Source organism: Lates calcarifer, unplaced genomic scaffold (genome assembly GCF_001640805.2).
Source record: "Lates calcarifer isolate ASB-BC8 unplaced genomic scaffold, TLL_Latcal_v3 _unitig_494_quiver_830, whole genome shotgun sequence".
Taxonomy (NCBI): domain Eukaryota; kingdom Metazoa; phylum Chordata; class Actinopteri; family Centropomidae; genus Lates; species Lates calcarifer.
In genome coordinates, this window is record NW_026117205.1 from 32,230 (window position 1) to 57,250 (window position 25,021).

The following is a 25,021-nucleotide window of genomic DNA, read 5'->3' on the forward strand; positions in this document are numbered from 1 at the left end:
TTTGAGGAATCCTTCCTCTGTCCTCTGTTGAGAGTCTCAGAATAAAATGTGTAAAGTGCTCAGAGGCAAACATGTAATTTTAGGCTATATAAATGAAAAAATGGCTTGAATTGATTTATGCTCCAAAAAATAGCATATGATAATTATTTCACTTTGTCTTGGAAAAAAAAACATTCACATTGCATTTTGTAAGCTTGTATTAATCAATCAAACATTGATCAACAATCACTTGAGGATGCTGCAGGTATCTCACCAGGCTTGACATCTCTCCTCTCCAATATGACACTGCTGCTGGCACTAGATCGGCAAAATCCTGACAGGCATTCCAGAGGTAATGTGGTGTTGTCTGGATCCACCACCCCTGTGTCTCCCTGTGTGTTCCCCCGACCATACACCATCACCATCCTGGAGGGAGAAGAGGGCATGGAGCGTACCATTGGGGGAGACATGGAGCCCTGCAGGCCATGCAGGGTAACATGGCTGGATGACGACAGGGTGTGGACTGGACTGTGACTGCCATACAGTACCTCCTTGGAGATCTGAAAAAACAAAACAAAAACGGCTCTGAAACCCCATTCTGAGGGAATGTTGTATTTGGGTTGGTGTTTATTCAAAAAGTTCTCCAAATCCTTGTCTTCTAGAATGCTACATACAAATGTCTTCTGATTTGATCCCCTGTCAGCAAGACACATCAGGTTTGTGTCTTCAAAACTGTGACACATCACTGCTGGAAAACACATCTGCTTTATGATGTGCCAATTCTACAGCATGGTTAAGGTGTCTTTTCATGTGACATTCAGGTGAATGAGATGCAAAGGAATAACAAAGGCTGAATTGCCCTGAGAGAAAACCAACAGTTGAAAACAAACATTGTGCAGGGAGACCTGAGGCCTGTACTACAAAACAGGATTTGCATTTAGCGAGGTAACAACAGGTTTAACTCTAGGTTTTCAGTCTTACAGCGGTGGTTCACTTCTTGTTGCGGTAAATCTCCATGGTAACTTATGCTGAACCTGCTCTGGGGCAGGTTAACTGCTCTGCTGTTTCCCCCACATGCTTCAAGGCCACGTTTATACCAGTGCTGAAGAAGTCACCAGTGTCAGCCCTCAATGACTACCATCCTGTAGCACTCACTCCCATCAAGATGAAGCGCTTGAAGAGGCAAGTCTTAACTGTTCCACTGCTGACACCCTATCATGAGGACTTCACCTGAACCTGACACATCTGAAGAGTAAGAGTAGTTATGTGCGGATGTGTTTCATCAACCTCAGCTCCACTTTGATTACAGTCTCAGCAATAGCTTGTTGTGGGGTCTCTCTGCCTTCAGTGCGAGTAGAGTGCAGCTCAGTCAGACTCAGTCAAATCAAGTGACTAGGCAAATCAAGGATATTCCACCTCTTTATCTTGAAAAGCTCTTAGATTGTCCCTCTACCACTTTCTCTTTCTGGACTGCAACCCAGTCTTTCTGTTTTTATTAGAATTAATTTAAAATGACTTTTGCATATCACTAGTTAAAGAACTAAGTAGGTTTTGTTAAATTATAGCAGATTTACATTACAACATATTGTACATCTAGAGACAACAGAGTTGTGTAGTTGTGTAGACAACCATTGCAGTTCTATTATTATTATTATTATTTTATGTATGTGTGTGTGTTTATGTATGAATATGTATATTATTATATGCATATGTATATATTGTAGCAACAGCTGGCATCAGCCTGATGTTAGCCTGCCACCTATCAGACTATCAACAAAGTTAATAGAGAAAAAAAATGAACATGTGCCCAGAACTGAGGTAAAAGTATGGTCACTGAGAATTATGACATGAACCCTCATCTGCTATCCAGCCTCCAGTGATAAAAGCAGATGCAGAATTTGTCCTCCCAAACCAGGGTCAAAGGTCAAATGGCCGGCTCAGAAGAACAAACTCTAATGGACCCTGGTTCATTTGGACCTTAGGAATGAACACACAAATCTTTGTTCTACACAATAAACTTTGTCTTTGCATTAAAACATTTAACTGTTACTTTATCAAGACAGTAACCTGAAAAGGAACTATGCCAACTGAGCTCTCTCAGATCCACAGACCTAATCAGGGTCTTCCATTCCTTGTTTATCTTTCTCTGCACCAGATCTCTGGCCCTAAATTACATCACATTCCAATGCTATCTAGACCAACATTGCTGATACTTCTCCTTAGGTTTTAAACTATATGAAATAATTGTCTAACCATTCTGTAAAGCAAATATTTTTATTCATCAAATGCTGTTGTATATTTCCCGCAATTATAAATGAACATTTCAGTCAGATTGAGCTCATAAGACAATAACTTTTGTAACTTATGTAACTTCTCATATCATATTAGGTACTTTACTCATGGTTTAATTAACAGCTCCCCCTCTTTCACATCAATGCGCTCAGGAAATCCTGGGTTGACTTAACGAGTTGATAACCAGCATCATAAGACCGCTTAGCCAGACAGTGGTTGCTAGGTTTAGTGAATCAGAATCAGTCGGTGCCACTCTGTTCACTGGAGTGGTTTGATTAGGAGCAAGGGTGCCAGTCACTTTGAAGGTCATGTTCACCAGTGTATTATACATTAAGTGTACAATATGAAGTCCACACTGCAGCTCTAATCAATTAGTCCATATCTCAGTTAAAATTCAAACTACAGCAGAAGTCAATTAATTTCAATCAATTTAATTCATATACCACCGAATCATGAGTTATAAGTTTCATATCTCAAAAGAAAGATTCCTCTTCAGGATCCACACAAGCAAAAATTAAGTTTGAGACTTAAGTGGGCAACTCATTAAGTTCAGTGAAGTCTCTTGTCAGTAAACATGACCTGGTGAATATGTGGAGGAAACTAAATTCCAGATCACTCCTGTTTCACCTAGGACTGATTACTAGTTTGCCACTGATGTTGTGGAATTTGTCTTGCATATCTCCAAATTCTGCCAACAGAGATGGGAAGTCTACTCTAAATTTAAGTCTAGTTAGATGAAAAAAGAAGAATACTGCACAAAGATAAAAGGGACGATAATAATGAGGTCACAGAAAGTCACTGTAGTAAATTTGGAAATCATAAAAAAAACAGTTGTGATAAAGCTAAATTAAAAGGTGAAAATAAAGAAAGGTTAATGGAATTACGGTCTAAACTATTTGTTATTAGGTTTGCTGATGAATGGAGTAGAATACCATTGAGATTGAAGCTTTTACATTTAAAGCAGTCTTTATACATGTATATATTTTGAATCAGATTTACGAATGCAAAAATTTGATGCTGTTAGTTTGGCATCAAACTAATTATATTCATTAAACATGAAGCATGAACATACATTTCTGTATTGGTTTATGTAATAAAATAAAACAAAATTATCTGTATTGATTTATGTCACAAAATATTATATACTGCACTTAGAGACAGTTCCTGACTCCAGATCATCAGTTTCCTTTGTTCACTGTCAGACTTCAATATCTAATACTGAAGTACCAATGACATCTGTGAACATCAGTCAGACTTTATCGTGCTCTGAAAAACTAATCTGCTGAAAACAGTTGAAAACCTATTGAGGATGAGGATGGTGAATGTCTGAGTGGTGAACTTAAACCTCAATACACCTCCATGTTTTTAGCCTTTTTATTTACTGGCTCATTTACATCATGAATGTTTATGACTTATAAACACAGAGATTGCAGAGCAGACCCATCGTGCCCTATGGATGGGGGCACTGTCATCCTGGAGGAGACCACTCCCATCATGGTAGAAATGTTTCATCATAGGATAAAGGTGATCAGCTGATTTGCAGTGACCCTTCCCTCTAAGGGGACAAGTGGACCCAAACCAGGCCAGCAAAATGCCCCTCACAGCATAACAAAGCCACGAGATCCCCTCACTGTAGGGGTAAAGCATCCATCTTTCTCTTGGTGTGCACCACACATACTCCTGCCAACTGGTCCACAATATCATGAAGGATGATATCTCCTATCTTTAGACCACCACAAAACTCTCAACTTGTCACATTTATCCTTTTAATGAGGGGCTTATGTAATTGTTAACTTTTCTTGCCGTCAGCATCCTGTATTTTTCCTTCCATATTGCACTAATGCATGAGAATCATGGTCATCAGTGCTTTCAATTACAATTTGTGACCCTACTTACTGAAGTCTTTCCTACAGAGATAAATGCAGATGTCACTTTAGTCACTGTTCATATTGAAACACAAGCCAGTTGAGTAGTCTGAACTGAAACTGAGCTGACTGAAGTTCCAACCATCTGTGCCCCAACAATGAACCCCCTTTCAAAGTCACTTGATATATATTAAAATCAAGTTGGTCTGAACAGCATTTTTACAGATGCCATAGAGCATTATTGGATGTTAATTGCTTAACTATACCATGCAGTGCACCTGTGTGGCAGCATTTGCATTTCTTGTACATCTCATGACTAAAGCACAATAAATTCCAGCCATAGATATGGTTGATTGGTATGATTAAAAATAGGCTTTTTCCTAAATTGAACGCAGATGAGAGATTCCATCTCAATGCTCCATTCTCTAAACATGTACAGGCAGCCATCTGGTCACTTCAGAATTGTAAAGCACCAGGCCCTGATGGGTTCACTAGCAAATTTTACAAGAGTTCAGTGACTTATTAGTCAAACCTTTTTTAAGCATGCTTAATCATTCATTTGATATTGGCATTTTGCCTCCATTATTATTCCATACTATTATTGATTAATTTAATATTAAACAAAACACCAACCAAGACCTCTTTTAAAAATGCCCACTCTGCAGCTCTCAGACGATGCAGGAGGTCTGGATTTCCCAAACCTCAAAAAATATCAATTAAGTGCATGTATCAGATTGGGTTGGTGATAACACCACTTCAATTTAGTTGAATATTGAAGCCTCTATGTCCAAATGCCCTTGCTCAAATCTGCTCTTCTTAGAAAGTTTGAAATTAGTTACTAATCCAGTAACAATTAACATAATTAAGGAGGGGTAGTACAATGCAATGAAGGAATATCAGGGTTAACACCTATCCATACCCCAATTGTTAATAATCAAATAAGTATAGAACAAAAATATATTCTCTACTGCAGGACACAAGTCGATTCAAGTCTTGTATAATATCCTAAAAGAACATCCTGCTGTTGGCTCTTGTAGTGTAAGAAGCCCACAGCTATGTGATGTGCAAAGAGTAAAGTGACTCTAAAAGAGAAAATATTGCAGCAAGCTAATGATCTTAACCAACAAAGTAAAATGTATAATCAAAATCTGTTCATGTTGAGGAGCAATTTGCTCTCAAAATTAAAAGGTTTTGGTGGAATACAGTCAGTCACATCAGTGGACTCCTATGTGTAATGGAACCGAGTTTACCACTACAGCAAATAATCAGACCCTTAGTAACGACCTAGCAACAGAGATGATTTTCTAGTCCCAGATGACTCTGAGCTGACATCAATGCTTTATCGAGGTCTCGGACTTTACCGAACTAAATCAATAGCTTACTGCACAAATTAATGTTTACTTTTATCAACCACGTTATAACAAACACGCTGCATTTATTTACTCACACAGATTAGCTTCTGCAACCACAAACTTTTACATGAATTTTAAGTTATTTCTGCAGCGGTGGTCATGAGATGTTCAGTTCTCTGCTGGCACCCAACACAGGTGACCTGCTGGCCAGTAGCTGCGTTGAGGATGAGCTACATCTGTACCTCAAGGAGCTAGTGATCGACAGGCGGAAAGGGGACCTACTCCAGTGGTGGAAACAGAATGAAGGGCGCTTCAAGCTACTTGCCAAACACCAAGAAAGTTTCTTTGTGTACCACTCTCATCAGTCCCAAGTGAGCACGTCTTCAGTGAAGTCTCTGCAGTTTATGAGAGTAAGAGAAGCTGTCTCACTGGAGAGCACGCTGAACAACTCCGCTTTTTGCACCACAATCTGGTGCTGCTAAACTGGGACTACTAATTGATTTGAGACTTACATTTGCAAATTTTATTTTATTTTATTTACTTTATAAAACTTCAGGAAGCGGTTCATTTATTTATTTAAAATTTCAGTTAACTTTATAAGAGATGCTGCTGACCCTGGGAACTCCCTGCACATTTTGTTTTTGTTTGAAGTTAAAGATGAATGAAAGATAAAATAACATTTCAGTTATATTGAAATTTTGGAAAACTTAATTTACTGTTGAAAACTTCAGGGAGCTATTTATTTGTTTAAGTTTTCATTTAACTTTATAAGACATCCTGGGAGCTCCCTGTACTTTTTGTTAGAATTTTAAAACAAAGATGTCTCTTGATGTCTAATAAACATATGCTTTAAGGCATTTAAACAAAGTTAAGTGTTGGAGTTTGTATTATTCAAAATTTGGACACCAATATTTTCACTTTTACTGCAAATGAATATCGGCTCCAGATATCGGTTATCGGCCTCCTTGACTAATGATTGGGATCAGTATCGGCCCTGAAAAATCCATATTGGTCTATCACTAAACAATAATAATAATAATGATAAAAAGGCTTTGCCTCAGTGCCAACAGCGAAGGCCCTGCTTTTCAAGTGACTCAGTCATAGTTTATGACATGATGATGATATAAAATGGTATGTCATCATCACAGATGAAAAATCTACATTGCCCTTATAGCAAGAACATAATAATGAAAATTCAACAACTTCATCCTAAATATTCCTCCTGTGCACTTCACTTGCAGCACAGACTGCCCTCCTACCAGAGTTACACAGAACTGGATATTCTGGATCACCACTGATGGCACTTTAAGCTTGTTTACCTACAAATAGATGATAAACATAATCACATTATTCAGTCAAATAATAAGAGGGTTTTTTTTCCATGCAGCACAAATTCTGCCATCTTTTTACTGGACTGCAACTCAATTCTGCACACAGGCATTGTTACTGGCTCTAATTAGGGCTGGGCAAAAAAATCATATCACAATATGGGGTTTTTCATATTGGTTTAGAATTAACACATCACAATAGAAATCAAATCACTATTTCTGTCCAACTTCAAGGTTCCTTTTTACTCCTAAGTGAGATGTGAAGGTACCATAAAGTCAATTTTAGGGCTACCCCCCCTCAGTGTTGACTATTTGATGCATCAGTTGGGAAGACCCTGATTTAACTCAAAGAATGTCAGTGGACAAGTTTTTTTTTTTTTTTTGGTTGATGTTTTTTTGCTGCCTCACAGTTTAGCACAACAGGAGCAACAGAACAACCAGATCTGGTCTTGAAAACCACAAAACTAACAGTAGAGTTAAATACGCAGCTAATACAGTCTTACAGTGCTGGTTGTCAACTTGTTAAGTCAACCAGGATTTCCAAAGCGCGCTCATGTGAAAGAGGCGGAGTTGTTAGTTAAAAGCAGCAGTGTGAATAAAGTACCTAATATGATATGAGAAGTAACGCTGATAGCTGCATGTCATTTCGGTACTAGCAACGTCCAAAAATTACATTTAAAAAGGTAAAATGTGAACAATATGATCACATGAATAGAACAGAAACACTAGAAATAATTTCCATTTATTAAACTCAGGCTGAGGATTTATTGTAAATAAGTACACCAATGATTTTTAGTTACTGAGTGAATGTTTTTGCTCTTTTGTCTGATGGTGATTTATTTTGAGTTACCCTGAATACATGACACAAATAAAAAAAAAGTGACAGTATAATCAGACTGTTTCTGCTGCCAAAGCAGAGAGGAGAGAGTTAATGTCTGAGGTCGATCTGATTGAAATGTTCATTTATAATCGTGAGAAATATGCAACAGTGTGTGGATAAAAGCATCTTTGTTCTATCAAAATGAAGTTATAATAATAAGAATGTGAGCATTTAGTGTGATGAACTCTCTCTCTCTTTGTTGGAGGCTTTATTGTGGACATAATGGAAAGATTCCACAGAGCTATAAAATATGTATTGATCTTTATCATTTGTCACTTTACTGTAAACTCTGTTCCTGTCGGGATCCTGCAGAAACGATGACGCTAGTTTTCCAGTGATATGACTGGTCAGTAGTTGGGCTGTTGAGAGGTTCTGAAACGATCTGCTGAAGTTAACCTGCCCCAGAGCATGTTAGCCATTCAGTATAAGTTAGTTAGAAGTTAGAAGTGAACCACCGTCATAAGACTGAAAACCCAGAATTAAACCTGAAGTTACCTCGCTAACCGCAAATCCTGCTTCATAGCACAGGCCTCAGGTGTCAGGTGAGTTCTACCTGCCTGCTGAGAGCTGCATGCCTGTCACGAGAATGTGCTCAGCTAAAGCTGAAACTACTGATGTTATGACGAGTTAAAAGTGGCTGAGAAAACTGAGCTATGACCACTACGCCAACTGTCTGCAGTATCTCTGCTTTATACACTCTATAGCGGCGGCCTGCCATGGGAAAACTATTGCAGCTACTGAAATATCATAAATTTATACCTGGTTGAGCCGAGAGGGATAGAGTGAGAAAGCCAAAGAGAGAAAATGGTACAATGAACTAGCTAACACTGAATCAGATTTGTATTTGTGTTTTGTATTTTCTACTAAGACAAATCCAAAATCCCAGAGATTTTATCAGCTGTGTCTGTCTCTACTGGCTCTCTGTGTGCCTGTCAATCCTCTGTCATTCGGGGCTGTGTCTGTTGGGGTGTCTCCTTCAGTGATGCTGTCGCTCTAGTTTTATAAACATTTTCTGTCGTCATTTTCTTTTATCTCACTCAGAATCTGGTGTGCACGGCTGCAGTACCCAAAACATTAGCACGTGAGCTTACTCCTGCTTTCTGTGCTGTGTGCATTGACCTAACTTGATGTGGCTGTAACTCTATTCTAGCCATGTGATTGGTTCTGCACAGCGCTATTCTCATTATCATTGGTTTTTCCTGTTGTCTGTCTGTCAGGAAAAGTTGTATCGTGATAAATATCGTTATCGTTTTATCGCCTAGCCCTAGTTCCACTGTAATTCCTTAGTTGGATAACAGTTACCGAAAGAGTGGATATTTTACAATGATGAGTTCTAACTTCTTTAGCTTTGTGGGCTAAATTCAATCAGCTTTTTTAAAAAAAGACCTGCAGCAGATTGTGAAATCAACAAAATGATGATTTAAATCAGTCTGACAAGAGATGTTAACAATCACTTTCACAAAATGAAGGTTTACCACACAGACACAATTCAGTAGGCACTCATTATTGGCAGCTCCACACACAGAGCTAACCAGACTGTGTGTTTTTTTTTTGTTTGTTTTTTTTTGTAGTTACATATTGATCCATTTCTCCCATGTAACCTGTAGCATTATCAAATGCTATGTTTGCGACTTACCTCAGCATAAACACAATTAATAACCTGGAGTTGTGTAGATGAGAGGTGACACCATTTGAATCCATCTCTTTTATTTCAAAAGGGCATAGATCACTAAACCTACCGAGAGCCGACATGTCATAACACATAAACTGCCTGGAGTCTGAAAATCTGATATGAAAGCCTGCAGTGTAATGTCCAGATGAGTTATACAGGGAGAGCAGGCTGTCATTTAAATGACTGTTTAAGGATAAACTGAGTTGACACAGATTCCCCACAACAAAATCTCTGTCCAACTGTGGCTCAACTCTGACTGGCTTTCACTTCAGCTTTCAGACAGCATCTCCTCTGTCAGCACTCAATCTGTTTTAAACCTGCATACAAGCTCAACAGCAAGAAAACCTCAAACAGAAGCTGCTGTAGACACACATTCACATTCTTAAGAAGCTATCTTTGTGGGATCCCATCAATGACATAATGCATTCCCTTACCCTTACCTTAACACAAACCTAATTCTAACGTCTCTCTCTCTCTCTCTCTCTATCCCTCTCTCTCTCTCTCTCTCTCTCACACACACACACACAGTTACCATCAGAGTTTTTTGATGGGGTAGGCATGTGCCATATCATACCGTATATATTGTGTGGACATACACTCACCAACAACTTTATTGGGAGCAGTGGCATAATATCCTACAGGTAAGGAGCTTTAGTTCATGCTCACATCAAACATCAGAATGGGGATAAATGTGATCTCTGGATCTTTCCATGTCAAATCAGATAAGTTGATGCAGCATTGTCTCAGATTTTGTTCAGACTTTGTGTATGTCATGAATGGGTCCCAAAACCCAGTAAAAGATGTCTGTTGAAATTATTTGCTTTCATATTATTTTCAGCCCTTGATATTATTTCATTTTCAGAGCCTCAAGAACACCTTATCTGGAAAGCCATGTTTGTACGTTATTATCTTGATTTAACCATTAAAAGTTTGTACTGCATGCCTACTGACTCTGATTTTTAAAGCCCTAGATTTTGAAAAAAGTGCAGAGTGATATTGTTGGTATTAAGATATTATAGAAGGTTTCTTCAAATATAATCTGTTATTAATTTTGTGCCAATATTTAAGTTCTCTATCACCAACGGACATGAAAATATTAAGAACAAGATGTTGTAGCACATTTTTCATTACAGTGACAGAAATAACTTCATAGAAAACAATGTGTTGTGCTGACCATGTGCTTCCCTTTATGGCCACAGTTTACCATCTTCTACCCAACAGAATACCTTTGGGATGTGGTAGGTCAGGGGGATTAGCAGCATGAATGTGCAGCTGACAAATCTGCAGACATGATATGAAGCAACCATTCTAACAAAGAGCAAAGGAACATATTCTGGAATCCACGCCACAAAGAACAGCTGGACATATCTGTAATAGCTCTCAGCCAGCGACAAGCCAGCGACATTTCTTCAGTGCTCATTGTTCAAGAGATTTTTACCGGGACCTGAATTATCCACAGAGGTCTCATTGAATAAAGCAGTTTGTCTGCAACACAGACATGAGACGTTGAGAGCATCTATTTGCTCAGTTTGATTCTCTGATTAAAATGGTGTGCTTTTCTCATCCGGTGCAAATGTGAAGGTTCTTCATCCAGACCTGGATGACTTCATATTATCCAGCGAACCATCAGTTCTCAGTCTATCAACAAATTCTTGACCAGAATCTCCTGCCATCAGTCACTGAGTTGAAGCTAGACCAAAAATTGATTATCTAACAAGACAATGACCCAAACCATTCCAGCAAAACTACCAAGGAACGCTTAAGGGAAAGAAGATTCATGCTCTAGATTGACCTAGTCAAAGTCCAGACCTCAATCTGAAATGAACTGGGTGGTACATGCCAGATGTCCCTCCAACCTCTCTCAACTGGCTGAGTTCTGCAATGAGGAGTGGGCAAAATTCCCTAAAAGCAGATGCAAGAGACTGGTTAGTAGTAACCACAAGCCACTAACTAAAAGGTTCTACATGCTTTTGCACATGGCAACTTTTCAGTTTTTGTGAGATTAACCACTTTTGTTGAAAAATTATTGAAAATATATCTCTTTTCCCATGTGTGTCCCCTATTTGGAATGTATGCCTTACAAATTAGGGTTTGGATGTATATTTGTTAAGGTTATTTTATTTTATTTTTTACTTTACAAAAACAATGACTGTGTCTGCAGGGTTCACAAACTTTCAAGCACCACTGTATTTATGTAATTATCTAATCAGTCATGTGGCAACAGTGCAATGCATAAAACAATGGAGATACTCAATTATTGTTTACATCAGACATAAGAATAGGGAAAAATGTAGACCTTACCACCACAAGCTGGACAGTTTCCTCTTCCTCCATTGTTTTTTGCAATCAACATCAAAGGGTCACATGTAACAAATACTGTTACTACTGTGTTCTACATAATATATTACTTCGTTCAAATGTAATTTGTCACATAGTAATTTGATCAAGTGTTACATTAGAGGCATTTCCTCAGTGCATTCTAGCATTGCCCAAGTTGCAATGATTGGCCCACAGTCACTGTAATTCTTGTGTCTGGAACACAGAGCACCTCAGCAAACACTGAGTAGATGTTATCTGGATTCTGAAGCTGGGGGAAATGATGCATCTCTACACTGTGCTGCCACATTTCCAACATGAGTGTGATTAGCTCAAGGGGATGCTATAATTATGGGTCAAAACAAGGTGACATATTTGTTGCTGACTGGCCCACAGGGGACTACATCATTTATGGGATACAACATGTTTACTGTGGCCTTGTTGAACCTGTCTCTCTTCATATTACTCCTGCAAACAGTCAGCCAGTCGCCTCCTGTCTTTTCACAAGGGTTATGTGCAATGCAGAGCCACAGCAGCATGCTCTGGGGGAGGAACTCCTCTGTGATAGAATACAACATACTGTGTATTAACACCATCTGCTGACCAAATTCTGGTTTATTTAAGATTTCTTGAGATTTCTATAAGATTTCCTTGGGTAATATTTATTCATGCCACGTGTCTTGTTCTTCATCCTGTGAAATTTCATTTCAAACTCTAAATAACATCCTGCAAATCATTGTTATCAGTTAAAAACCTCCTACTTTCGAACACGGTCACTTCATGTTTTCAGGCTCTCTCAGCTGATAATATTATTGAAGAATTACGTTTTGGGAAATACATTTATTTCTCTCTTTGCAAGAGTGAGCTGTTCAGATAGATATCATGTCTAATATCTGTGTAGTCCATACTAAGTTGAAGTCAGGTCTGAAAATTTATTGGAACATAACTGAAATCATAATATGGCCTGGTGCAATAACCAAATCACAGGAGCAGCAAGGTTTTGATTATGGTAAAATGTGGCGAAACACACCATTATAGGAGGGAAACCTTGGTTCCTGGGATTTATCTGGATGTTACTGTGACACGCATCACCCACCTAAACAACTCCCCAGATACCAATTTGATCAAGCAATGCCCTTGTTCCTTTTCAGTTCATCTGTTAATGGACCCTCATATTTCCTTTGTGTGTTTCTTTCCTGAGTTTTGTACCCATACCTGCCTGCCTGCCTATCTGTCAGTCTACTTGACTACGCACCTGCCTGCATTCCTGCCCACCAGCTTGTCCACACATCTGACTGTAAGCCTGTTTATCTACTATCAAAGTATCTCCACTGAATCTGCCAGCACTTGTGTTTGCCTTTGGGTCCTCCCTCCCTGTGCTGTTTCCAGCAGTTTGACAGAAAGCCCACTTAGGATTGATGTCAGTCCAGCAAACAAGTTATCTTCACAACCAATGGCTAAAACAGAATGTGAATTTGGTATGAATATTCATGACTTTGGGTAACACTCCTGATCTCTCTTTTAGCACCATCATTTACTTTTACATTTACTCATGCACTAAAAAAAATCAAAGTTAATCAATCTATCACACTACCAGAGGAAGAATCATTTTTGGTCATTCCATGAACTTTCCTCTAGCACTAGTAATATTGTGAGCATTGCCAAACACAATCACACAGTCTACACCAGCACATAAGAATAGCATCTTTTCACAGTGAATAAAGAGCAAGCAATAGACACCACTCTTGCTCCCATAGAGATCCCTGAGGTCTGGACCACAGTAATGTTTACCATAGACTTCTATTTTGTTCATTTTTGAAAAAAAGCTGTTGTGTAGCCCAAGTAACATCATTTTAAGTGCCCCTGTGAATATCAACTTATGGAACACCTCTAACACAGACAAAGAGTTTGAATCTAAGTGTATGTGGTTCTCCCAGTGAAGATGTCCACACATACTCTGAGTGACTCGGGACTCGAATCGATAATGAATGACATGTCTGCTACAGCATAGATTGTTAATGATGCTATTTCACAGAAAACAACAGTGTTCACTATTAAAGTCAATGTGAAAACTACTCAATAAGTTAAGACTAGTAAGTTGCTTGTTAGTTATAAAAATAAAAATATAGATGAGAAAATAATAAATCAATTCTTTAAAGTCTCATTAAAAGCTTATCAGTCATGTCTGAAACAGAGTTGATCAACACCTGGTCACTCTGTCAACACTACAGGACACAATGAAAGGCATGAAGGGCGAAGACAGAATTAAGAGTTTTGGCTGACTCACCCTTCCCTCTGCGCTGGTAGGTCTGGCAGGGCGGGTGAACACCTGCACTGGGTCTTTATGATAAACCTTCAGACAGGAGTTGGATGTGATGTTTCTACAAGCAAACACAACGAGAGGGGCACTTTATTATATGTAGAATCACCATTGACACATGTACATGATTATTCACGATTTATTCAATTTCAGTTGATGTTTATTGAAAATGGTGAGGAATAAGATCTGTACACAATGAAGACACATACTTGTCTGTTTCTATTGTATAGCTATGCAGCATGTAACAAGAAAAGGTTCATTCTATAGATTTACTCGCTATTTTTGTAAATTCTTATTACAACAGATATTATACATTGTTTAGCATTAGGCACTAGTCATTTTTTAGGATTCAGAATATTTTACTGGCTCTTTGCTCAATGTAAATATTTTTTTAATCAAGATCAAGTTTTCTCAGTACAACAAAACTGCAGTGCTGAGTGGTCATTACAGAGATATAAAGTAAGTATGGGTATATCTCAATTGCAGCTAGCACCAATGTACCCAAAAAAGAAACATGAAGTGAATGGATAGAAATTAAAAAGGAGGGTGGCAAAAAATGCAAGAATATACAAATAAAAATAGAGAGAAAAAAAAGAAAAAGTCTCCAGTTTTAAGCAGGACATGATTCTAGCCATTGTGGAAAGAAAATGGTATAGAACATACACATAATGAACCATAGGACAGTTCTCACAAAACAAACCGAAGTACTACGTCCGCTTGCCTTATTTATAGTAACTTTAAAATCATCATAATTGCTGCCTGTGGTGATTTTTCAAATGCTGATACATTGAGGGGGAATAACAGGAGATTGACAGACACACACAGAGCCGGACCAGTATGGGATTTGTCCCGGTAGGAAATAAAAAATGCAAAATAAATCTAACTTAATGTTAGCTAATTCATTCTACCATTTTCTCTCACCTCTCTTCTTTCTCTCTCTCCTTCTAAACTAAACTGGGTATTTTGCAACTTAATAATATTGCAGCAGCAGCGATAATTTTCCTGTGCCAGGCCGCCACGTCAAAATATATGGATTGGGAACACAGCAGACATAAATTTAGCATCTTGGTCTCACCACTGGCATGCAGCTCAGCGGGAGAGAATCGGAGCGAGTCATGATCAGGATTCATGTTATTTTGCCCCCTGTTTTTATCAAGTATCTAACTCCCCAGTTAGTTTTTGTGGTCTGTTCATTTTAAGACAAGATTTGGTTGTAAAGTTTATAGCTTGTCACTCTGTTGCTCCTGCAGTACTGTGTGTGTGAATTATGATGCAGCTAGAAAAAAGTGGAACAATTTGTCCACTGACAATTTTTTTTTTTAAAAATAATCGCAGTCCTTGCGGTTTCCAAATTCCATCAGCTCATATCGCGATTTTGGTTAAACTTCTATAAATCATTCATTCATAATGTCAGTCCTAACAACAAAGGCTCTGTGACCTTGAGACTTTAGATCTTGGAGCACCTAGAAGACAGGCATCTGAGGATGTCAGGGAGCAATGGGGGAACAAAAAGCTCAGATCAGACAAATACAGTACTGTGCAAAATTCTTAGGCCACCATTAGATTTGTTGTTTTAGCAGTGCTATAATGACCACATACAATTATTCTTTTTATTAGAATACAACAGGATAGGAAATATGTATGCAATATTCTGCATAAAAACATGAGAAAAAACAGCTTCTAAAGGCTAAAGGCTAAAGTGCGAAGTATTTAGTGTGACCTTCCCTTACACTTGAGCAAAATCAGGAACCTGACTCTTTTAAATCTAAATGGAATGGAACCTTAAGTAATGTCATTGTTAACATCTGTATTTGTCTTACTATTTCATGTCAAAATGACTGCTGAGAAAAAGGTCTATTACACCAGGTTTGTGCAAAACATGCATGAGCATTATAAACACGTTGTATGAGTTGAACTCATTGGAAGCTTGCTATATGCACAAACCAGCCTTCAATCACATCAATCCATTCAAAATGCCAAAGATCACAGAATTATAGAGACATAAAATCAAGGAAATCAGCAAACTAACTGGATATTCAAGATGTGTTATTAAAGCTGTTAAGAAATTTGAAGAATCAGAGGAGATCAAAGACAAAAAAGGTCTAGAAGGCCAAGAAAACTTTCAAAGAAGGAGATATGCTAAAGCTTCCCAAGAATGGAAAAGGGAATTATGGAGTGACAAATCCAAGTTTAAAATTGCTGGGTCCAATCATCAACAATATGTGAGAAGAAGAGTTGAAGAGAGATGGATGAATGAGTGCTTGCAGGCTTCAGTGAAACACAGTGGAGGGTCTGTCCTGGTTTCAGCCTGCATTTCTGCCAGTGGTGTTGGTGATATTGTCTGAATTGATGGGATCATAAATGTTGAAAAGTACAAATCGATTTAAATCATCATGCCATTCATACAGGAAAGCTCCTGATTGGGAATGGTTTTATTTAACGATCCCAGGCACACTGCTAATGAAGTAAAATCAAAGAAAAACAGCTGATAAAACACTAACAGTCATGGACTGGTCTCCACAGAGTCCAGACCTGTATATTATAAAGGCAGTGCACCTGGACAGAGAAAGAAATAAAAGACAGCCTAAATCTAAAGAAGAACTTTGGGAGGTGCTGAAAGAAGCCTGGTATAATATAAAAGAAGATTACTTAAGAAAACTTCTACAGTCTCCCCAAAGGAGTTCAAGATGTGCTTAGTGCCACTCAATACTGACTTTGCCTGTAGAAGCAATTTGTTCTGAAAACTCAGTTTTTTGACTTTGTGTACATATTTCCTGTATTTTCTGTTGATCTTATTAAAGAGCCCAGAAAATAACTATAGATGGCCATTAAGATTTGCTGAAACAACAAAGCTAGTGGTGGCCTAAGACTTTTGCACAGTACCATATGTTGGGGCAAGGCCAAACTAAAAAGTAAGATTTTTGAGTCTGGATCGGTGGAATATAACTACAGCTTTCATTTAAACTCTGGCAGCTGGTTTTTGAGTCAGCTGTAAACAGTTAAGAGATTGTTTATAATAGTCCACTTGATAGGGGACAGTCTACTTTGCCATGAATTTTAAACAGTTATTTCAAGCCAGTTCCATCTACCTCTAAAGGGAGAGGAAGCTCTGATTAAATTACTGTGATATTTTGTATTATTTTGTATCTATTTATTTTGTGCATTTATAAGTTCTTATTTCATAACACTGTAATTTTATGATGTTTCCATCATCCTGTAGAATTTTATGGGGTGGAGAGAATATGTACTAGTCTTAAGGTTGGCACTTAGCCTATGCATCATTTCCTATCTATTTGAACAGTGTTTTGATTATGTATATATTAGTGTTGATTTCTTTTAGAAGTTTTAATTACTTTGTGTCAAATAACTTACTTTTAAAGACTGGGATGGCTTAAATCAAATCTGTATGTTTTTTTTCTTTTTTCTTTTTTTTTTTTTTTAAATTAATGACAAGACCAGAGTGTCTTAGGTTAAAATTCCATTATTTTATTTGATATTTAGAACTTACTTACTGGCACATCTTTATACACAACTAGTCATAAACACATAAGATATAATTTTCCTTCCTGATTGTTAAAATTGTTAATAATTCTTAATTATCATCAGTGGAAGGGAATTTGAGATCGATGTAACACAAAAATATACACACAAATTGTTAGCAAAACTGCTTCAGACTGAACAAAGTTAATGTACATATATACTGGCATTATGAATGCATAGAAAGAAAAGCAAAAAAAGAGAAGAAAATGAAAAATTTTGGGATATGGTGGATATACACAATCTGTCAAATCTTTAGACCATCTCCATTTTTCATTTATGTAAATCTTTTATTTGATTTTTCATAATTCAATGTTTCTGAAATTGAAACATAAAACAAACAACAAAAACAAAATCTAAGCAAAATCTTTGACTCCTCCAGCAGCCAAATACTCTGGTGATAGGGTTTAAGTCTGGACACTGTGCTAGTCTTCCATCATTTGAAGCCACCGTCTAGATCTTTTCTTCTATTTTGGCTCATCATCTTTCTGTAGGATGAAAACCTCACCTACCAGTCTGTCTTCCTTGCTGCCTTGCCTTTTTCTCACCATACTAATAGCAAAATACAGTACTACTTTGTGCAGTGCAGTATTCTCTTAATAATGCATCAGAGGGTATAGTAACACTGTTTGTAAACTGTAGACTGTAAAAGGTGTAATCAACAAAAGATGGAGCACCAATAGAACTTATTTGCATTAACTTTTGACGCTTTATGTACTTCCATTGCTGCAGGAAAGAGAAAAGGCCTGTTTTTATGAGATTGACACTTTTTCTTTTTCTTTTTTTTTCCTTTTTTAACGTGGGCAGTTTACTACTGACCTTTGTACCATTTACAATTATTTACTGGAGTTCAACTACAATAACGTACTGATCAAAAACTCTAAAACGCTTAACTAGTATTATACCTATATAATTTTGCTCATCTTCCTCTGTCTAAAAGGCACACATATTGTTGCTGTATCAAAAAGCCCTCACCTGATGTCCTCCACGTCATAGTAGACATTGCGGCGGCTGTCTTTGATGTAGATGGCCATTCTGGAAGACTGCAGCATCTTCATGGTGAGTTGATGAGGGAAGGCAGTGACGAACAGAGTCCGCAGAGCATCCTGACTGCTGATCTCAGCTGGCATTCTAACCTGCTTTGTCTCCTCTCCATACTGCAGGTACAACACACCTGATTGGGACAACACACAGTTTTGGTAAAACTGACATGTCCATCAATCTGAATACACGACATCTGACACAAGACAGCTTTAACTATGTGTCCTGCACTGTATATATTTAAAAAAAATCCAACTATGCAGGTGATTCACATGTGATTGGCAGAGTGATACTCTTAATTTCAGTGTGGTTAGTGACAATCTGTTACAGATAACACTGACCTTACACTGGTATTTGAAGAAAATTTAGGGTTTTAGATGAATTCCAGTGTTTATCCTGCTGAGTGCCATCTGTACCGTACTGTCATCATCCAGTAAATGATATCTTGATAGACATTAATGCACCAGCTGACCCATCAGTGAGCCAAAAAGGAGGCAGTCCAACACCAGAGTTGAGACAACATCTCTTTGTAGTGGAAATAAAATCTCATAGAAGCTGCCTAAAGACATAATTTTCATCAGGATCTTCTAGTTGTACATCCGTAAACTTTTGGCCACTTTTTTCTTCAATACGTTTTTCCGTTGCTTTTCATGTGCTAAAAACATTTAGCTCAAGAGATTTGTGGCATTTTAATGAGGGTTGTTATATATATATAATATATACATACACACACACACACACACACACACACACACACACACATATATATATATATATATATATATATATATATATATGGTAGAGCAGGCACTTCCCAATCAGAGGGTTGGCGGTTTAATACCCAGCTCCACTGGTCCGAACCAACATGAAATTTTACTGAATATACCCCGAAGGCAAACCATAGATGTGTGAACCTGATAAAGCACTCTATATAGAGAACAAGCTCTGCGTGAATGGGTGAAATTTAAGCAGTTTCTACCTCATACAGTTTAACTTCCAACTTTTGATTTTGCATTTAGCTGTTTTTTTTGTTTTTTTTTACATTCTGCTTTTTCCCCTCTTTGGTTGTAACTACTCCTCCGTACTTTCTGCTACAGAAACCACTCAGCTATCAAAATGTTGAGCCTTTTTTCTGCTATTTATACTTAAAATATTCTGAGTAGGCCTGTTTTCAGCTTCAGATAGAAGCACAGTTATGTTGAGAGCCTAATAAGATCACCTAATGTCAAAGAACTCTAATGGTGTTAGGGAAATGCCAGTCACGGTGTTAACACACACTTGTATTCCTAAAGAGAGGTCTGTTGACTTATAGCAAATCTTGCGTGGATGTGTAGAGGCATAAATTGTGTTACATTTTCTGATGTATAGCATATTGCACTGCTCTGTACAAGACATAATAATGTGACCTTTTTTTTGTTATGTCTTGAGCTCCCTAGCCACAGGCGACAGAATAGACCTTTTTCACTGAAGAAATTTTGACTTGTCCTAGCAGGAAAAGCACAGATGAAACTCATTTTGTTAACAATGGCTCAGTTCCATTAAGTGTCACAGTAATGGACTGTACTTATATAGCTCTTTTCTAGTCTTTTCGACCACTCAAAGATCACATTCACCCCATTCACACACACATTCATCGAACCACCGACCTTCTGATTGGTGGGCGACTGCTCTACTTCCTGAGCCACAGCCGCCCCAATACAGCCACAGTAAGACATGACAGTGAGCAAGCATGAATAATACTGGGACCCTGGAACAAGCTCACCTGAATGAAATGCAGCAGTTTTAATGTTACCCATTACACCTGTGTTCTTCCTCAAGGGACATGCCTGCTGTGCCAAAGTTCTCTCAAACACATTCATTGACAATGAAAACACAGATATTTGTGTTGATTACACTAGGCTTACAGTCACACACTTCAAAAGAATTACCCATGTAGGTTTTGAGTCTCAAAACACACGTTTCAACTTAATTAGGATGTACAGACAAAAACACAAAACAGAAAAACAAAGATAATGATTTGAATTTGGAACAGATTTTATGTTGATGTAAGATCTATATACAGACATTTTGGCTTTGTACGTTTGGAAGAATGTTGTGTACTTAGGTATGTGGGACTGTGACCAAGAAAATGTATATGTGCAAGGAGAAGAGAAAAAATAAATGAATAATAGACCAGATGAAATGTAAAAAAAAAAAAAAAAAAAAAAAAGAGCACACTTTTTCATAAAAGCATGAAACTTGGTACACTTGCACTGTTTGGGGCCCTGAACATTTTCGGAAATAGAGCAATCACAAAAACACATTGTAGTGGTCATGGCATTTTACTTTCTGCCATAACTGTATTATGTATTTGTATCATATCTTCTGAACCAAACAGGATAACACAGGAAAGCTAATGTCTACTCCATGTTTTGATGGTCATACACTGTTCAAGTAAATAGATAAAGGAAATCACAGGACCTACTAAGCCTAGACTTTCATGTTTGTTGAATACATGACGTGTAGAGTTTTAAAAGCTTAATCCATTCGATCGATAACCATGTCAATTCAGGAACTGTTAAAAGTAGAAAAATACTCAAAACCACAACAACCTGTATTAAAAAGAATCTGTCAAAGACAAAGATTTATTTTTTAAAAATTAATTCAGGTTTGATTGATTTTGTTGTTATTGAACATATTTGTCTCCTTTACACAGTAATGTATGTGACACGTATGTGAACCCCAAGGCTAAGTTAACTGGAATCAGGAGTTAGCAAACCTGGAGTCTCATCAATGAAGTAAAACCAGAAGTATGGTTTAAAGCTACTTTCACTCACAAAAAACACTCAAACATTTTGAGTGCTAGAGAGGTGGTGAACCAAAAAAATATATTTATATTTGTTTCACAGCAGTTGTTCTGAAGCCTTCTCCTGTCTTCTGTCTCTGGGTTCTCTGTGTGTGTGTGTGTGTCTACTTACCATCTGGCTTCTCTCTTTTCTGACCACTTGAGCGGCCCACGGGTAGACTTGCTCTGGCTTTACAATTCCTGGGAAAGGGGACTGTGGGGGACATCACTTGTCCATCGGACATGGTCTCTGAAACTAGAGGGTCCTGCTGCTCCATCAACCCCAGCACACCTGCACTGAGGGGACTTTCAGAGGGCCGGAGACTCCTCATCTGGATTGTATGAAAAATATGAAGAGAGTAGACTGAATCACAGAGAATGGCTGCAGTCTTGCAGGGAGAATGTGGCAATAGTTGAAAAATTAGAACAAGACAGGGATTATTAATTAATAATTTAACAGGTTCTTCCCTATTTGCTTTCAATACTTCAATACAGTCAAATATTACAGAATGAAACTTTAACTGTGTTTTAAGGGAATGAAAAGGACATTATTCTCCTAAATCACAGCTGTTGAGGAAAAATAAGCTGTCATGTAGCCTACTGGATAACTTTAAAGGAGGCTGGTGTCGACTAAAATTTCCTCAAATTTTTCCTCAAAACTCCCTCATTGTTTCACCCGATAAGGTGTTGAGACCTGACGCTTGCTGTCCTGGGCCACAGTGTTGCATTACAGACAAATTTTTGGGGAAAGCTTTGAGGGTCCAGGGCTGGCCCTCAGTTGCTGGGAGAGCACCACTAAAGACCCTTAGTTGGTTGCCACACTTTCTCAGGGCTACAATCAGTTCAGTTTCAGCACCAGCCCCCCAGTTTTCAGTGGGGTCAGAGTGACCACATTCAACGATACCACAAAGACTCAGGCACTCACACAGGAAATATCTACCCTCTTGGAAAAGAACACCATCAAAGAAGTAGATCTTCAGACACAGCAAGGTAGGCATTCTGCCCGTTACTGGACTTATGAGGGCTGAACACATTTCTGAAGGTGTTGGCCTTCCACATGTTGAGTAAAGCGGATGTGCTCCAAGCTGCAACACTGCAGAGTTGGGTCATGTCCATGGATCTAAAGGATACATATTTTCATATGCTAATAGCACTTCATCACAGACACTATCTATGATTTGCATTCAAGGACTAGGCCTATCAGTTTCAAGATGATACCTTTTGGTCTTTCCTTAGCCCAACAGGTTTTGACAAGGTGCATACAGGTGGCACTGGGCCAGATGCAAGCCAGCAGCATGCAGATTCTTCCATATTTGGCTGATTGGCTGATAACCCAGGAATAAGATAGAGTAAGATCTAGATCTGCTCTATATGTACACTGCCTCGATATAACTTCTGTTGTGAATTGGCGCTATATAAATACATTTTGACTTGACTTGACTATGGCCCTTCTAGATCATGTGATTTGGTTGGGTCTTAATGTCAACTATGCCAAACATTGTCTCATACCCAGCCAAAAGGTGGAATTTATTGTATTAACTCTGGACTCCTGCCAGATGCTGTGGTACTCCAATTGAAGTATCCTGTATCCTGGGGACAGATAGCAGCCCTGCGCTTTGAGAAAGCAGAGCACAGGAGGGAATATAAGGATTAAGAAGATCAGATAGGAAGGAGGGGGCTAGCCCATTTAGAATTTTATAGGTCATTAGGAGCACTTAAAAGTCTGACCTGATATGGTCAGGTAGTCTTGTTCTCTTGCGGTTCTTATTAAAGTTCATAACAGAGAATGTCTTTTCACACAAACAAGTTCAGCATTTTCTTTGTAAATTTGCAAATCTCTGGAAACCAGCCTTTATCCAGCTGCTGGTAAAAGTTTATGAGAGAAGGCTGTTGGTGTCAACTGTGCCACTCACTGTCACTCTGCAGCTCAATAACCTCCAGTTGCAGTTGATACAGAGCATCATCGGGGTCCACAGAGAAGGGAGGTAGTTTCATGTCATCAGCGGCGGAACAAACAGAAACAAATAAATCCGTTCCTCTTGTTTGCTCTTTAAGGCTCTGGAGGTCAAGCAGCTCTTCAGTTAAGTCCACGTCGTCATCAACTCCTCTCAAAAAAATCTGATCTTCTATCTGATGATATGTCTTCAATTCTCCATGCTGTTGCAAGCCAGGCTAACACTCTTGCAACTCTTGCCAATGTTGCAAACTCTCTGGAGACAGATGTTCGCCACTATTTTCATAACTCACCCTCTGCAAAAGAATTGCAGTATTTCGCAATTAGCATCGCCACCTTGTAGCTCGCCTTTGTGGCTTTTTCATTTCACTCACGGGCTCTTATGAAAAACCTCTGCTGTGAAGCTAAAACACCCCCCCACCCCCACCCCAATAGTTTGTCGAATGTGTTTGCATGTTTTGACAGGTAGTATCTCTTGACATTGAATTCTATATACATGGCCACAGTCTCTTGGCAAATTGGGCAAACACAATTGTTTCGTATTGCCGTGAAAAAATATTGTAATTTCCACCTGTCCTGGAAGCAGTGTCCCTCGCAGTCAACTTTCCTTTTTTATTTACAGTCACCATTTCAGAAATTGGCTGGAAAGGGTAACAGCAAGGGTCACGCAGAGGGCGGCTACACAGAGCTACTTTTGCATTTTTTTTACTTGTGTAATTTACATGCTCTGGCCAACAGTGCCGGGGGCCATAAATGATATATTTTATGACAGACGCCACAGGGCGTATAAAATTTGACCACAGGCCACAATTGGCCCCCAGGCCGGACTTCGGATGTGCCTGATATAGTGGCTCAGTGGGTAGAGCGGTTGGCCACCAATTGGGAGGTCGGTGGTTCGATCCCAGGTTTGCTTGACACACTGGCCTCACTTAGAGCACACACGAGAGGCAAAAGGTGCTCCATAAGCCACTGATGGTTTTCAATCATCGTGAATGTTTCTAAACATTAGATATTGAGGAACTTTCATGACATTGTGGCTGAGATTTCAGTTTCTCCTCTCCTTGACACAGCACACAGCATTTGGTTATTCTGAGCTGATTAAGCATCAAAAAGCAGCGAAAAGCTGATTTTGACACACTGGCCTCACTTAGAGCAGAGGAGCAGAGAAGTGGAATCTGAATTCATAGAGAGTAGAAGACCATTTACTACTTAGCATGTGAAAGGCCATGAAGGCAGACTGAAAAGGTTCCAAAAGATTATCATCAGCTAAGTGGGCTGACAGCTGCTGAGACACGACTTTTTCTAGTATTTTAGAGAAGAATGGAGGCTTTGAAACAGACCGATAATTACTCAGAGACCCAGGATCAAGGTGTGGTTTCTTAAGTTAAACCGCAGCTGTTTTAAGCCAGAAGGAACGGTGCCAGTTATCTACGATAAATTCACAATATTCAGCACTGCAGGGCCCAAGACTGGCCAGATATCTTTGGAGAGTTTACCTGGTAGAGGGTCGAAAAGCAATGAATCAAGAGATACAGTGTCAAAAGTCATTAGAGCAGAAACTGTCTGAGACTCAGTGTAATGCTCAGCTGGTTCTGCAGCAGATGCTGGAGAGGAGGAGCTGATTGATCTGTCTCATCTATTTGACTGCAGACAAAATGAAG

At 38.6% G+C, this 25,021-nt stretch overlaps 1 protein-coding gene across 1 annotated transcript in view; it reads right to left on the minus strand.

Moving 5' to 3' along the window:
* The window catches only part of LOC108872478 (sickle tail protein homolog), a 68,445-nt gene that overhangs the window by 31,051 nt on the left and 12,373 nt on the right, over positions 1 to 25,021 (minus strand). Inside the window, exons 2-5 of the mRNA XM_018660158.2 lie at positions 21,540 to 21,738; positions 18,517 to 18,715; positions 13,972 to 14,065; positions 254 to 539 (exon numbers count right to left, since the gene is read on the minus strand). Of these exons, the coding sequence (XP_018515674.2) occupies positions 254 to 539; positions 13,972 to 14,065; positions 18,517 to 18,715; positions 21,540 to 21,738 (778 nt within the window). The remainder of the gene's footprint in view (positions 1 to 253; positions 540 to 13,971; positions 14,066 to 18,516; positions 18,716 to 21,539; positions 21,739 to 25,021) is intronic.